The 16,386-nt window shown below is 34.6% G+C and overlaps 1 protein-coding gene across 3 annotated transcripts; it reads right to left on the bottom strand.

Annotated features, from left to right (window-relative positions):
* Positions 1-4,739: 4,739 nt before the first annotated feature.
* LOC128208860 (uncharacterized) lies at positions 4,740-16,156 on the bottom strand. 3 transcript variants are annotated; one of them, XM_052912518.1, is made up of 15 exons: positions 16,124-16,156; positions 15,598-15,808; positions 14,554-14,741; positions 14,096-14,177; positions 13,404-13,475; positions 12,930-13,036; positions 12,739-12,829; positions 12,463-12,543; positions 11,953-12,087; positions 10,817-10,913; positions 10,566-10,648; positions 10,077-10,253; positions 9,756-9,857; positions 5,284-9,646; positions 4,740-5,137 (listed from the first exon to the last, which is right to left on the bottom strand). In XM_052912518.1, exons 2-14 carry the CDS (start codon positions 15,655-15,657, stop codon positions 5,582-5,584), a joined length of 5,340 nt encoding a protein of 1,779 aa, XP_052768478.1. In that variant the 5' UTR covers positions 15,658-15,808; positions 16,124-16,156; the 3' UTR covers positions 4,740-5,137; positions 5,284-5,581. The 3 variants fall into 3 exon arrangements, with proteins under 3 accessions (XP_052768478.1, XP_052768479.1, XP_052768480.1); XM_052912519.1 differs by having other exon boundaries at positions 11,953-12,084; XM_052912520.1 differs by lacking the exons at positions 10,566-10,648; positions 10,817-10,913.
* Between the last annotated feature and the right edge of the window lie 230 nt (positions 16,157-16,386).

The raw sequence follows: 16,386 nt of genomic DNA, 5'->3' as shown, positions 1-16,386 counted from the left end.
AAAAAAGGGTTTTCACCAGCCGCAGTCAGCGTTGAAAGCCTATTTTACTCGTACAGACGGACGACCGCACTTCAATTAAGCAGACATGAACGTTTTTGTAACATGATGTTGTTTTTTCTCAGAGAAAATGCCAAATATTATAGCATTTAAGGCTATTTGGGCTTTCATCTTTTGTCCAATGTGTTCTTAACCGCTCTTGAATACGCACCGAGATGGTACATCGGTTTAAACCGTTTCTACTCTTTAGCTGGTGCCTAGGAAAAGCGGATAGCCCTCACTCAGTTGTTATTGCTGTAACCATTCCGATAGCATATGACTGATTAGCCTTAAACTTCTTTATGAGTTAAACGATACATTTCCAAAATGCCCATTCCCCCGTTTATTGGCCAGGTTTTAGAACCCGCTCTTGAACCTTTTCTGCACGATCCGGGTGTTCACGACTTTTAGCAATCTACCATTCGAAGCATCTTGTAAGACCATACTTTAGCCCATTTAATTCGTGTGCTTATCCCTCAAATTGGCCATAAAAGTTAAAAACCGTTATCGTGACTTTGCCGTGTATGTCAATTATACCGACACAAGACGTAAAAAACACCTTTTTCTCAATATTTTAAAGCGGCGGCACCTGAGATGACACGGATCAAGAGTGTGCGTCCGTCCACAAGTCTTGAGATCAAAATGGCCATATTTGAACAGTGCAAACCTTATAGGTGAACACATTTCCAACCAGCAGAATTTAGTTAGTACAAAATATACACTTGGATCGAAGTCTGATTTTTTTTTAACGTGGGATATTTAACATAAATATGGAAGTTGGTCAAGGTCACGAATGTTGTCATGGTCAAGTTATATTGACCTTCAAGCATGACCACAGCCATTACTTTATCTGATCGAGGGTCTAGTTTAATAAAAAAGGAGTTAGTCAAATATGACAAATCTACCACAAAGCGGGAAGTTTACTCGGATCGAAGTGATTTGCGTGACTTTAAGGGTCGAGAAACCCTAGATCTACCTCCCTATGGTAAGTTTCAAAACAATCTCTCGAGGGACCAGACTGATCAAAACGGACATTGGGATATCAATTTTCAGAATTTGTACCTTGCTAAAATCATATGTAGCTTGTGTCAATAACTTGTTGAATTAAGTTGATCCAGAATTAGGTATATTGTAAAATCACACTTTGCTTTCCTAGTTATTTCGTTTTTCGTACTAGCTTTGCATTCATGTGTGTAATTATACCTAGGATTAGAGGGCTGCTCTAAATCTAAATATTTCTTACCAATGCTTAATTTTGTTATCTTTCGAGAGTACTTGATATTTTATTCTGTTTGTCTACTTGTGTACATAATATGCATGTTTGGTTTACTCGTATTGTTTGAATATTATTGTGTTAAATGTAATTCATAATATGTGTCATTATTAGTATATATATCAATGTTTTGCTCTTCATTTCATGGAGGAATAAAAAGTATCTATCAGGCTTACCTTTTACCTTTTTGTGTATTAGCTTTTGACTTTGGCCAATGAGGCATTTATTACATTTTGTTCCATAAACGACTGAAAGTTTGTAATAATTAGCATTTCATTTACTTGCTCCAGTTTCTTTGCAGACTCCATATTCTACTATTGTGCTTTGCTGGCAATGTTAACAGACATTGCGATAATAAACAATGGTACATTCTAATTCTAAGGAAAGAATTCCGTCTGAAAGTCTCCAAACAGCAAATCTCATACATCACAAACATTACAGAAGGTTCCATACACATGGTCGTGTGAAATTCATTAATTATGAGGCAAAATCAGAGACGTTCACTCAACAATGCTACAACGAACAACTAGACCCGTAATAAAATTTTATTATAAGATCATAAAACATGACTTCAAGCATTTGATTTATAACAAATAATAACAAAACAGGAATTAAATGGGTTTTTTTTTATAAAATGAGTCCAAATAAAACAGTGTAATATATGTACTGTAATCATGTGTTCTCAGTAGTTACATGAGATGTTGTGTAACAGCACGTGAAGGTGTACTTATAAGTGTGTGTACAGCTTCCATTCAGTTTACTGCCGTCTTTTACTGCAATTATTTTAAAATCGTATATTATTCATACCTAGCTTTCATTATGTGCAAGGGGTACCCAGCATGTACACATACAAGTGGTATTTAACAATATCTTCAATTACTTATGCAATATAGATTGTTATATCATACTTAAGAAACAATTTAAGTTAACATTCCACATTGATAAAATGTGTATAAGCGAATGTATGACCTTAATTATTTGTACAGAATTGGGCAATTTCAGTTTCTTCTTCTAACATTTTTAGCTAAATCTTTCAAGTGACTCTTATTCAAAATCAAAATATACACATGTATGAAACATACATTTCGACTGATAAACCTTTAACTACTTACTAAATAATGCATTTATGGAAAATATTGATTCCTGATAACAATATTGTAACTGTGTATTTAATTCCTAAAATTAAAAATATTAAATGATTGGTGAGTGCTAAAAGATTGATTATGATCTTTATGTTTCCTGCAACCTTCTTTCAAATTCAACTCTGTATCCTTCATAAGAATCTTATTTTTTTATATAAAAAACAATCATATAAACTGTGGAATATCTAATTTGGGAGTAAAAGTGCATCTTTAAGCATAACAGAGATTGGATTCCTATTGTAATACTTTAATCAGAAATCATTCCTTACATTATCAAAATCTAGATATTGCAACAAATAATGGAATTCACCAGTTCAGGGATGATAAAATTCCGGATTAATCCGGAATTCCGGATTTAAGGCCTCACGGATCGATTTTGAGATTAATGTAAATCCGTTGAGTTTTTTCTAGGGGGGAGGGAAACAGGGAGCGATTCGAGCTCAGTTCGAACAATATGGGTACGAAAGGTGAGTTTTCCGGAAGTGTAAATCCGGAAATTAACGAACCTAATTACGTCTTGGCAATCGAGCTATATGATTGGTTAAGATAGCATCCGTTGATTACGGAAATTACCGATGGGACTAGAAGACAGTATCCGGATGGTTGTATCCGGATATGACAGACGACGAAGACGAATAAACGGGTATTGGAAAATTGAAAAAAACGACCACCACCAACTTCTAAAAACATCGATTCGTCGATATTAAGGGTATATTTGCCATTTATTTTTAAGAAAAAAAACCGAAACGTTTCTTTTTGAGTTAATAGAAATTGATCAAACTGAGAATGAATTTTGCGCATGTAGCATTATTTCGGACATCCCGATTCGGATTGTGTCATAATAATTGATTTTTTATTTTACAAATTTTATTTGGCCGATTGAAGTTTACGCTGTAAACCGTTTTTTTATTATTCTCATAATGTTTGAAGCATTGTTGACCGTAATGGGAGGTTCAAATGAAAATTGGTTTGGTTTAAATTAAAAAAAAAATGAATAAATTTTTTGTAGTAGTAATATATATTACGTAGAGGCAGTCATTTTAATATCTATTTGAGACAGTTCAACAAAACTTCTTGAGGACCCAGTTTAAGTGAGATTTAAATCCTTTTGTTGTAATTTGTATTTCCAGGTATGTTTACAAAAGTCAGGGATGAACAGACACCTCAGCCAGTGCATCCAGTTGTTCCTGTCAATGACTGACAATTTATTCCAGAGGCCATGATACTTGGATTTATGGCTGAGCATGCTCCCTGGCACCACAGTAGTGTGTCTTACTTAAGACACTTGCCAAATATACAAAAGCTCTCAGCGAATTAAAATTCAAAGGTGTACAGCATCATACAAGATGACTTACGGAGTGGCTAGCCATTTCAATGATGAACATGTGGAGGAGTAAAATTGTAAATGGATCTCGGTTTTGTTTCAACTAAGGCAAGTCAACAAACACAAACACTGAGAAAACTGCAGCTATTTTTCTGGCATAGAATAAGAAATAGTGTTGAGACATTTGGCCTCCTTAAAAATCACAACTTGAACTGCTGTGGGACAATCTAGTTTGTGTGCTATTGGACTCATGTAACACCATGAGGGGAAAAAATCTGGCTTGGGGACCAGAATACGTCAAAGTCCACCATGTCCACAACGGCTAAGCTGCCAAAGCATTTAAGTCCCGTTTGGATATTACTTGTAATAATATATATCATAATTCATAACATTATATTCTCATCAAATGTGCAGAAAATGGAATAAATACTCTTATGATACATAAAAATTGAATAAATAACACTTACAATAAACATTTGCAAGCATGATAATTGATATGTTGTTCATTATTATAAATCAAACATCCCACAGTGTAGACTGTTCATACACAGGCATTTGATCATAGCCAGTTGAGTTTTATGGGAAGTGGACAACTGAACCAAAATGTCAGGTACATGTCTAATGCCTGTGACTTCAGGTAAAAAAAGAGTAAATTTAACTTTGTTTAAAGACAACTGTGTTAAACTTCACTGCTAAGATTCCTGATAATTGTTCTGATTGTAGATGTCTCCTGTTGAACATAATTTTATCTACCAAACCGAAAGATGCACTCCTTGAACACTATTCTAAGGCAAAAAAGGGTATTAGAATCCCTGAAATACGGAAAGCTTCGGGGGGCTTCGCCCCCCATGTCCCCCCAATAGGGCTTTGCCCTGGACCCATCTGGGGCCTTGAGCTGCCCCTTGAACCCCACGCAGACATTTTCAGGATAGGCAACTTGGCTCTGTTATCATCCCTGCCAGTTGAACATTTACAGTGTAAACATAGTCTCTGCCTTATCTTTTAAAATCCACAAATGTTTCTTTTGCTGTTCTACAATTAAATAACAAAACTTGATATAAAGGGTTATACGATAATTGTAAGACATTTATCAACACTTAATTGATTATTATACTACATATAATACAATACATACTGTTCACTACAGGCACTAAGAAGACTGATCAATCAAAATTATATTGTTTGACACCAACAGATTTATGAAAAGAATGTCTTTAGATCGATCCTTCTGGTTCCCTTTTGTTTATCCACATAAAGGATGAAGCACTGAGCTACAATTCCCTCCAAGCCTTCAGATTAAGTAGTTGCACATGCCGACACAAGTAGATTGGATGAAGACGCTGTGGAAAATCTGCCTCAAACCTGAAAGAGGGATATGAATTTCTATAACAAACATATTAATTCATAGCTTTATAAACAATCAACATTTTTCTTTATGTAATTATATATATAAGATATTTATGCTTTGAACTTTTAGTTTACAACCATGTAAATAATTATTAACATACATTAAAATCAAAGACGTGATGTATTTCTGGTGGAACTTCTGGTGGAACTTGTTGACCTTTCTCAACAGCAAAGCTGGAAGCCAAAGTTGGAGTCTGTTCGCTCAAACTGAAACATACTAACAAACACAGCAGAAACCGAAAACAATTGCAGATGCAGTGATAATTACTAGTCAAAAGTATACGCAAATGAGAAAGTCAAACAAATATATATAAGAAGTGAATGAAATATAAATTAAACATAGTTCATTTGATCATTTTATGATGCACAGCTCTCTGAAAATCAAAGTTGTTATACATTTCATAAAAGCCCAGCTAGTGCAGTGCTGATTTTCCTCTTGTAAGCAACTCTTTTTCTCCTGTTCCACTCATGAATAAATAACTGAAGATAGAAACAGAAATGAGATTGTGTCATTTGTCTTGCTGATTTCTTCAGAATCTGGATGAAGCTGTTGAACTGTTCGCAGATTTCTGAGTTCACACTTTCAAATCCTTGAAGTCGAGAGCTTCTAAAAGAAGTAGAGCATTTGTGTGAATAACCATGAAAAATATCGTGAAAAAATCTAACATTCTTGTAGTACCCACTCTCTCTGTTGAGGCAATATTCCTGTAAGTTACAGGCAAAGTCATAAAACACTGCTTGTGGAGGTTTGGCTAGATGAGAGTATAATGAAGCTGATGGATCTTTTCTGCCTTCAGCCACTGTCATGTGGAATCCATAGCAATGACCGTGATCTGGACAAAACCAAAGAAACAAGTTAGATGTGCCGGGTGCTGATTGTTGTATTTTTGAGTAAATCTTTCTGCATCGCTCAAAGTCCATAGCTTCATCATCATGGTCATTGTTTCTGCCTGCTCGGTCCTCATCTATCTGAAATTTGCGTACATTCCTCAGTTTAACACCATGTTCATTGAAGTAATAAGCCCGGCCCAGCTTCTCAGGGTTGTATGTTCCGAATTGAAAAGTAGCATCCTCTGGGGCATAAACTGGTAAGTTTAGAGACTCATTAGTAAGATGAACTAGAAAAAGTTTAATGTCATCAGGTAGAATGTTGTTATTGTTCAACATCGATTCTGCAATCAAGTCCCGTATTTCTGGAGCAAATGATCTCATCTCATACATCTGTCTGTTAAACTCAAAATCTGAAAGATTTTCATTAGTTAGAAATTCCTGCAAGAAAAGTGCATATTCTGGTGACAAAATGCTTGTCACAGATGCTGTTGTAGCCAACATCTTAAGGACAGATGCATAAGCTACTCTTTCAAATTCTGACATCCCTCGAGTAAATCGCTGGAATGATTGATGAGCCTCCTCAGGTAGAGCCTGCATAAGTAAATTAATTCTATCATTATTTTCTGGAATATCTAACGGTTCAAATTCTGCAACTGTAGTTCGGGCTATATTATCCAATGCTTCACGATAAGCGATCATCTGTCTCTTTTCAACTCCAGGCTTATTCTTCAGGTAACATCTGTCCATCCGTCGATGCAATGTTTGCTGTGTCTGTAAAGAACTATCAGGTTTACTTATTTCTGTGAAATTTGAATGACGGAAACCTACGCCTACTCTGGTTCCATCACAGCACAGTCTATTAGGCTCATACCTACAAATGTCACATGGTTGTCTGAAATCAATGTTCATATTAGCTGCCCAACTAAACCACCATTTTAAAAAAACTGTTGCATCCATAAACTTGGCCTTTGGGTCACGAGTTCTGTAAAGTTCATCCTTCATCTGACAGTATGCTGAAAAAGTGCAACCAGTTTTCATTACTGATGATGTAAACTCCCATCCTATTTCGTCACCTGCAGCTGTTTTACTACTAAAAACATGAATTGATTCAATCTGGCCTTCATTCCATGCATGTTCACAGCGACTGTCGTCTATCGGGTTGTAACAGACTCTTTTGTAAACATCACACTGCACAGGCGCAAACTGTGTGTAAACTGTAAGAACTCGACCTAAAGGAATCAATTTCCCGTTTTCAGAGTAATCTGGATCATCATCTCGCTTCAACCATCCAGATCCACAGCAGCATGTATTGTCTAGCATATCTGGATAGAAATTGGGACCCTTCAATGAACCATCAGCCTGCCTACTCAAGGTCAAATCATTCCATCCGTCACGTTTGATGATGTTACGCCTCAACATATCACTCTCTCTAGCTGCTGCTGGATGGCTGCTCTCACACTTATACTTCCATAGACCTGTTTCAGGATCAAAATTGTCATTAGTATCAACAGGATCACCATCACCAGCATCATCATTTGTTTCATCATCTAGTAGTTGGTCATCTAAAAAAGTTTCATTAGTGGTATTTCTTTCATGCAAATCAATCCAGGATTCTGGATTATGTTTCAGCACAAATAAATGTCTGCAAAGATTGGAAGAATTCAAGTTATTTAAATATCGTTTGTGTCCCTTCTTTGATTGACACTCGCCATTGTGACAGGTCACAGTATAATTTGCTTTGGCCTTGTTGTGACTCAGTGATAAAAAAACAGGTTTAGTCTCTCCTTCTGCCAAAACTGAAAATTTCCGTGTACCATTAAAGTCACTTAATTCAATCAAATCCTTGCCAGCACACTGCTTTCCCTCCTGAACAAATTTACGGGTTTTGGTTTCTGTAGCCCTTTCATCTATCTGTAGATTTGGAAGAACAATACACTTAAGGAATGTACAGTGCATGCAGCTATTCCTGTTTGAATAATTTAGAGTTTGGCTATGAGCTATATCAAATAAAGTTCTATATATACTGCAGGTGCAATGGAAGTAGTCTCCAGATTCTTGCTTTAGCCAAGTGGTATAAACATACACTTCTTTTCTTAAAGAACCAGAATCATTATAATCATTCATACAACATATCATGGTGTCTTCCTCAGCTACCTGAATATATATCTTTCCATCCTCTATTAAATCAATAGAAAATTGTTCATACATAGATTTTTTTGATTCCTGCATAACACTCAATGGCTCCACATCTTTTGTCACCTTCACAGAGGCTGTGCTTTTCCTCTTCTTAGATGGCCTCTCTAGTGCAGGAATTTCTAAAACCTCACATTGAACCGCATTTAAATCTGGGTAATATGTTCTATACTTAGTGAAAATTGTATTAATTTCATTCTGCAGAAAGAGACTGAAAGTAAGATATCTAAGTGATGTTCTGAGTTGAGGTTTTTTCTTGTTTATGAAGTTGGATGCAAATTTTGGATCACCTTTGAATAGTTCGGTTTTTCTTTTGACATCACCTGGTAAACAATTTAATGCCTTTGACTGACTTAAAAGGGTTTCTTCTCCTTCATATTGCTGCTGAAATATTTCCCTCGAGTTTCGAGGAACCTGTTCCAATTTTGAGTGCCTAAAATCTAAAAGCAAAGCTTGAAGACGGTCTTCCTTTCCTGCAGTACAAGCATCCATAAACTTGGCAGTTGAGGTTGAAGAAAAGGGCAAAATTGATACTGCAAAGGATAAACAATTAATATTATCAGTGTCCTTCATTTGTCTTGTATCAGCAATACCTGGAATGAATTTTTGCTTAAAGAAATCATTAAGTCTGCTGCTGGGCTTATATGTATTCGGCTTTTCCTTTTTATCTTTTATATGATCAGATTCCATGTTCTGTATATCTTCCACTGTTAATGTATTATGCAAAAACATATTATTGTCAGTGTAATGAAATGTATCTTTGATTTCTTGCAAATATTTCTGTTCCATTAGGCCAGCATACACTCCAGACTCAACATAGCGGATGTACAGATATTCAGCATTGTCTACAATGATTTTAAATACATGACAAACAAAAACACCTTTGGTGCAGGTTTTGGCTGATGCTAATAGAGCAGTGTCATATTCTAACTTAAGAAAACTTAGTTTTTTGCAATCAACAATTCCTTCGTCTAAAATCAAATTCAGAAATAAGTTCTGCATAGTTATGGCATGAGAACAGAATCGTAAATTTGTCAGCAAGATACTTGACCATTCATTTGGAAATGTACAGGAAGCTTTTCTTTTTACAGGCTTTAACTTAGTTCCAGAATGAGAATTTGAACTTAATTCAGGACGTGAAGTTTGGACAAAGTGGAATTGATATTTTCCACCATGGAACTGCCTGTGCTTGCGGACTTTTGGATCTGGACTTAAAAGTGAATCAGTGTCATTTTCCTCAAATTTACCATTATAATCTGACCAGTCTTCACCTAACAAAAGTCTTTTTTCAATAAATTTTTTCTCAATATTTAAGAAATTTTTAGTATAATGATTACTTTCAAAATCCAGTGTACACAGGTGGTCGCTCATTGTGTATGATTTGTTTGTCGGCATGTCCAGGTAGTCCTCATCAAACAGTAACAACTTCAGCTTGCTTCTCTGTAAAAGACATTGAATATTTCTCATATTTGTGAGTGAAATATTGCTGAAAAAGACTCCTTTATTTCCACATTGAGTTCAAATATGGAAACTATTGAAAAGGTCTTACCAGGTGTTTTGGACAGAAGCGTAAATCAGTGGTTTCTGGGTCGATTCTTTTTTCTGGGAGATATTCCAGCCAATCATCTAGGGAAGGAAAGGTGATTCTGTCCTAAATAAAAAATCATTTGGGAAATAAAATTGACAGAAAGATGTCTAACAGTGTCATACATGAACACAAGGGAATGAAACAGCTAATTATTTATTGCTCAGTAGGTTAAGGAGATCATCATGGCTATTGATAAACCCTGTCATTACATTTTTAATTTTCTATTTAGTGTTATAAACATGCAAAAAAGTTAAACATTACAAAAAAAAATTTGCACCATACATCAAAGAAGTGGTCGTGTATAATGTGTAACTCCAGGTCTTCGTAGCTCGTTCGCTGAAATCCATTGCATTGCGCCCATTTGCATTCCTCTTCTCGTCCATGTTGTCGCAGGTGTTGTCCCATTCTGGTTGTTGTTAGCCCGATGAATCCACAATTATTCCATTCACAGTGATAGGTCTTGGGGACAAAAACAGAAGAAATTTGTTTATATGGTAAATAAATCATTTAATATTTTTCTGAATTATTACCTTCATTCAGACCATAGAAAATGCAAATTTTTTATTACAAATCTGTTATATTGCATGTTTCTTAATATTAGTCATTAAAGCAAGACCAGTTTAAACTGTTTTATTTTTTTAAATGTCATAAACAAACTTTAGGATAACATGCAGAAGATGAAGGTTGGCACTTAACTTAATAATAGTAACTTTATATTTCATAAATTTTGATCTCTTCGTTATTTTCATGTTAACATATTTTATAACTCACAGGTCCAGGATTTTGCTCAACATCATTTGATAAAAGTAATTTTAATTTGGAGAAATCGGCGTGATCTGCGATATCCAATTCATCTGTAAGAAAATCACAAATTTCTGAATTCATGTACACTTGAGCCTTAATAACTTTTATTTTTACACAGATATTAAGTTGATAAGTAAGTGTTGACAAAAAGAAGCATGAATAACATGAAAAAATTATATAAACAATGTTTGATTTAGTACCCAAGAAAGAAATTAAACCTTGATGGGGAGGTGAAGTTTTTTCTACAGGGTTCAGGCTGGATGTTGAAATGGTGCTCTTCGAGTTTGGCTGACTTCTGCTGCTCTTCGTTGATTTCTTGTTCGTAAATTGTAATAAAATAATTTCATTAAACATTAATATCCATTTTTATTATTTTAACATTAAAATTACCCTAATGGAAAGTTCATTATATATAGATGATGCTTGTTTTGTTTTTCAATGTAATATTGTAATTTATTTCACTGAACGAGCAAGATAAATGTCATTTCAGAAAGGATATCATAAATTTATAATTTGAGTTCCTGGACCCTGTTTGCACTAAAGTATGGTTTTGACATTAAAACTGACTAAAATTCAGAACAGTGTAAATAACCATTTTGTTTTACTGATAAATTTCTTTTATTAGACAGAAAGCACATAATGAATATTACATATTAATCTGTCATTTTTGGCATTAATTCAATTAAATTTGATTAACATTACAATGAATTGACAATTATTGACAAGCAAGAATCATTGATTATCTAATGAGCATTAAGATTCAGTAAATAACTAATGCATATATACAATTATAAACATATCTTTCACTGGGGATGGGGGGAATGTCACATAGAGAAAGTAGACAATCCAATGTATCTTACGCCAATATAAATTTATTGCCACATTTTCATCAAATTCTTGTTTTAAATAGTGGTTTGGATTGTGTGTTTTTTATAAATGACTGTATCACATTTGGATATGTGTTCATGCTCTGTCTTATTGCATAACACAATGTAACAATCCTCCCTTTTTACATGTAAATGTTTACATCAACACCAGCTGGTATCAATTTAAGCTGTTTCCAATGCCTGACAAATATGCAAGACGGTTAGACCCGTGTTGAGCATTTTTATATCAGTCAATAAATTTAAGGGGCCAGGGGGAAATTTCCGAAAAGGGGGTGGGGGATCAAAATATACCAATTTAATCATAGCCGACTTATTAAAACTTACAAAGTAGTCATGTAAGAAATGAAGATGCCAAGGACTATGAAAAATTTATTATAAAATGTATAATTATAAACTAAGAGGTAAAACTCATTCACTGATATAAAAAAAACTTGTTTACCGTACTACTCAGTAAATATCTAACATACCCGATGACAGAAAGAATTGTCAGTGTTCTTCTTGTATTTGGTCCCTCCAGGTACATGGCGTCGACAGAAATGGTCCAGTAGGAAATCTTCTCTAGAACACTTCACTGGGCAAAGGGGGCAGTCAAACCATGTCTGCTACAGTTAACGGACACAATGCATTCAATATTTCTTGCTTCAAGTTATAAAATGAGGTTTTTACAATTCACTTCGACACTTTTCGAAATATTGCACGTTAAAACATTTCAACAGAAAGCATCAAAGCAATACACCAAAACATTCTTAGAAATAAATAGAAAAAAAAATATGATAATAATAATAATGCAAACTCAAGGGCTATAACTCTGGTTTTACTAAATGAAGCTGGGAATGAAATCCTCATAGATTAACAAAGGCATTGGTTTTGCATTTGCCTACCCTTTTTTTATTAAATTATTGGAAAACTGAATTGTATTTAATTTAAATGATGCTGCAATTTGTTACAAATTGCAATTTCATGTAGCATGTTCTTACCTTGTTTATCTTCTTAACTCCAGTCATTGTAGAGCAGACAGGTAGGCGCTTCTTTGTGGTAATGGCGTCTTCTTTCGGGCACTAAATATGCAAGATATCAAAGCATTTATTATCCATAACCACCATCAAAAGTGTTTCTTCTCTCTATTTCAAGAACACATCAGAACACTAGGACATTGTAATGGCTCAGAAAATGATTAGGATTAACTTTGATAGTTATGTTGATTTTAATCTTCTTTGAAGAAACTACATCACTACAGGAATATTGTAACTTACCATCCAGATGCTATGTACATTGTCTGCCTTCACCTTTACCGTTACATCAGATGTCAACAGAATTTCAACGTGATCTTTATACTGCTCAGATCTACAAATATACATGTGGAAACATAATTGTAACATCAATTAATTGATTTGACAAGTAAATTAAACAGAAGCTTTAACATCAGCAAATATATTTCATTTACCTTTGAACTTTCAGCTGTCTGTGTTGCGTAAATTTTCTTCGCCTTGCCCTTCGATGTTTGTTTGATCTGTGGTTACATGGTCTGGCTGATCTAGCACATTCATCAACCTAAATATTAATGACAAAAAACGTTGGCTACCTTCTGGGTATAAGTCAATCAGGATATATAAAAATATAGCAAAATATGGAAATGTTTCAGGTTGTTTAACCCTTGTCCCTACCAAAGGTAGACAAGAAACAGACATGCTTTAAATGTTTTCATCAATGAATGTATTTAAGTTTAGTTATGTAAATGCTCATTAAATTTTATTAAAATTGTTGCATTGCCCATCTGAAACAGCTTAACAGGCTTTCAAAAAGAACACCAGCACAGGAATCTCAGATTGACATAAGTTTTTTTTGCACTATTACCTATATTTATTAAATAATTATGTTATAATATATATTTTAAGTACAAAACAAACATAACAGAGACCTTCAATACATTGCGCCTTGGTAACTTCACATTATGCTGCACTGAGGTAACATCTGGAACTTCAGCTGCTGGCTGTAAGAATAAAACAAATGTTCCTTTTGCGGTCATAATATGAAGTTCAGTTCATCTGTTTTATGAAGTCACTATAATTAAGAATAACCTTTGTTATCTCCTCTGAATAGAGGCATTTTCAAAATAAAAAGAACAGTGGTACAAAATAGGAATTAAGGCAAAAAACACACAACATATTTGATTCTTCCATGCTAAGGTTAAAACACTTGACATTGACCACTTTTGCCTTAGTAAATAAGTGTTAATTTACTTTCGACACAAAATAGATAAAATATATATTAGCACAAGCCCCATCCCTGCACTGGTAAAATGTGTTTTGGCTTCCTCAATTTCTGGGTTTTATACTGCAGGGCTTGTTAAAAAAATCAAATGCCAAGCATTTATACATGAATTCGGGCTTGTTCATCCGAAAGACTAACTTGATGACTGACCAAATGTTACGAATATCAAATTAGAAAAGGTTCATAATTGTTTGAATTACCTGTTAATGGTAACTTATGAATGAACATCCTATATCTACCAACCAACACAAGCATCTTATCAGAGAATTCAATGCTTTTGATAAATTATAACTATTCATCTAGCAAATGACATCCATTTAGAGCAAGTGTTGTATTTACCAAACGGACTATTTCCGAGTACAGAGGCTGCTTGCTGGCCTGGACATTCTGGTCACTGACTGGTTCAACAGCAGCTGCCAGGCTTTGAAAATAGTCAGAGCTAAAAATAAGGCACCAGGAAAATATTGTTTTTAATATCTCAGACGTAGGGAGTTAGGAACACCATATGAACTATAATTAAATGGACATCCTTCTTTTAACTGACTAACATATTACAAACCGAACAAGAGTCATACTTAACCTTGCATCATACAACAAGCAATTAAGTGAGACAGTATCGAACAATGCCAACATTTAATATAATTCTTATCATTGTAAAATATTTCATGTTAATTCATCAACACGACATGTTCATCTTATACCCTTAAACAACACTGAGGTAATGACAATATTCGGATATTTTACACAGGAAAAAACTAATTAACTCAGCTGAATTGTAATATATTTGAAACAAATACCACTGGTCAAAGCTTGATGCATCAATCTCTGCTGAATGTGGTTGGCGTATGTCTTCATTCCAATGTACATCCTGCTGATAGGCTATTTCACTCCAGGAATACACATCCTCCTCAATCACCTGACTACAATGTCTACCACCAACACGACTCAGATGAAGTCCATCACGACCCAACACATCAGCACATTCCTTAATTGTATATAAAAACAGAATGCATGGTTTAACAAACTTTTCAATCATTGGAATATTAAGTCTTCATCTTTGCTATCTTCAATATACTATCTTGTTAACGGAGATACAGAAACAAAAATAATGATATTGCTCATATACTGTTTTTGAAAAAGTTGGTGAATATTATATAAATATTGCATGCCTTCCAGTGTGACAGTACATATTGTTAACATGAGGGAAATACTGTTACCGAGGAGAAGCCGAGGGTAACAGTATTTACCCGAATGTTGACAATATGTACTGTCACACTGGAAGCCATGCAATATTTATTTTATTATACCGAACACAGTTACATTTATATACATGATATATAAGATTTTTACAATAACACAACTTTCAAGTTTAATCAATTTATTCTGTAATTATTGTTTGTTTACTTTAGCTGTCATTTTGTTGCAAATGTTGTTTAGAAATAAGGCAAACACCGGTTGTAACCAGATTCACAATACATTTTAATAAGCGCTTACCACCTCAGACTTGGGAAACCAAAAAATGCCTATTTTAAGACGTGCGTGCTATGTGACAGTATCATGTCAACCGGTCAAAACGATACTGTCAGTGTGTGACAGTACGAAATTGCCCATGATGGGAATATGAGAAATTAACATGGGCAGGTCACGTGACTTATAATAATGATATATGTATACCAATGAAATAAACAATATCATTATGACAACCCATATCCACAAAGGCATAAAAATGCATTACAGTTACATATTTCTACCTGTCTATATAAATAAGGATCATCTTAAATTTGCCAAATATCTACAACTTTTATTTCTGTATTGCATAAACTTATTTTGTTGATTTATACCTGAGCTCCATATCCAAGGAATCTGATGTATGGGATGGCCTCTGAAATGTCCATTAGCATAGTGTTAGCATTCTGGATCCATCTGTTGAAGACTCTCGCTAATGTTGAAGATACTCGTCTGTCATTCTTTTTTCGTGGCAGAATAGAACATAAAACAATCTCAGTTTCCGGACTCGTCTCGTGGATACTATCACATACCTCAGTGACTCTCCTTTGAAATAAACATACATTATTAGACTATTAATAAAGCCAAGGCAAACAAGTAGTGACTTCTTCAAATAAAGCATTATAAAGTCGTAATAACACTTTGTCATAACTTTCTTGAATCAGGCATATTTCATAACATTAAAACTTGAGGAAAAGGAGATTAAATAAAATTTCATAAATTGTTTTGTTACTTAGTAGACAAAATGTGTGTCATTGAAATAGAGTACGCCAAAGGGAGTTTTTAAAAACTGGTACCTTGACGAAGCTTATTGAAAAAACTGCTTCGTACGTAATAGAATCAAACATATTTAATGTGTACCTATAAAACACATCCTCTCTGGCTTGAACATCATTGGAGCGAAGATGAATATAGACACATGGGTAAAACTCCTTCTTCAATGAAAGCTGCAGAACTGCCACAAATCCCTTCTTGTCATTCACAAACTTGGCTCCTACAATTGAGGTAAACTGAACAATGGTAGCTTTTGTTTTTATGTTTTCTTTAACCACGACCCCCCCCCCCCCCCCGGGTCCAGAATACCGGTGACTTTGACTCTCGGTCCAGCAAATCCCGGGTTTAAC

The sequence above is a fragment of the Mya arenaria genome, chromosome 11 (genome assembly GCF_026914265.1).
Source record: "Mya arenaria isolate MELC-2E11 chromosome 11, ASM2691426v1".
Taxonomy (NCBI): Eukaryota; Metazoa; Mollusca; class Bivalvia; order Myida; family Myidae; genus Mya; species Mya arenaria.
The sequence above is the reverse complement of the archived record's forward strand: the minus strand, read 5'-3'. Positions and strand labels throughout refer to the sequence as shown.

Coding starts and splice junctions, on each gene's coding strand:
- LOC128208860 (XM_052912518.1), bottom strand. CDS start 15,657: ATGCTAATGGACATTTCAGAGGCCATCCCATACATCAGATTCCTTGGA. Junction 13,476..14,095: donor ACTCGGAAATAGTCCGTTTG/GTAAATACAACA, acceptor TTATTCTTACAG/CCAGCAGCTGAAGTTCCAGA. Junction 12,544..12,738: donor ATGTACATAGCATCTGGATG/GTAAGTTACAAT, acceptor TTGCATATTTAG/TGCCCGAAAGAAGACGCCAT.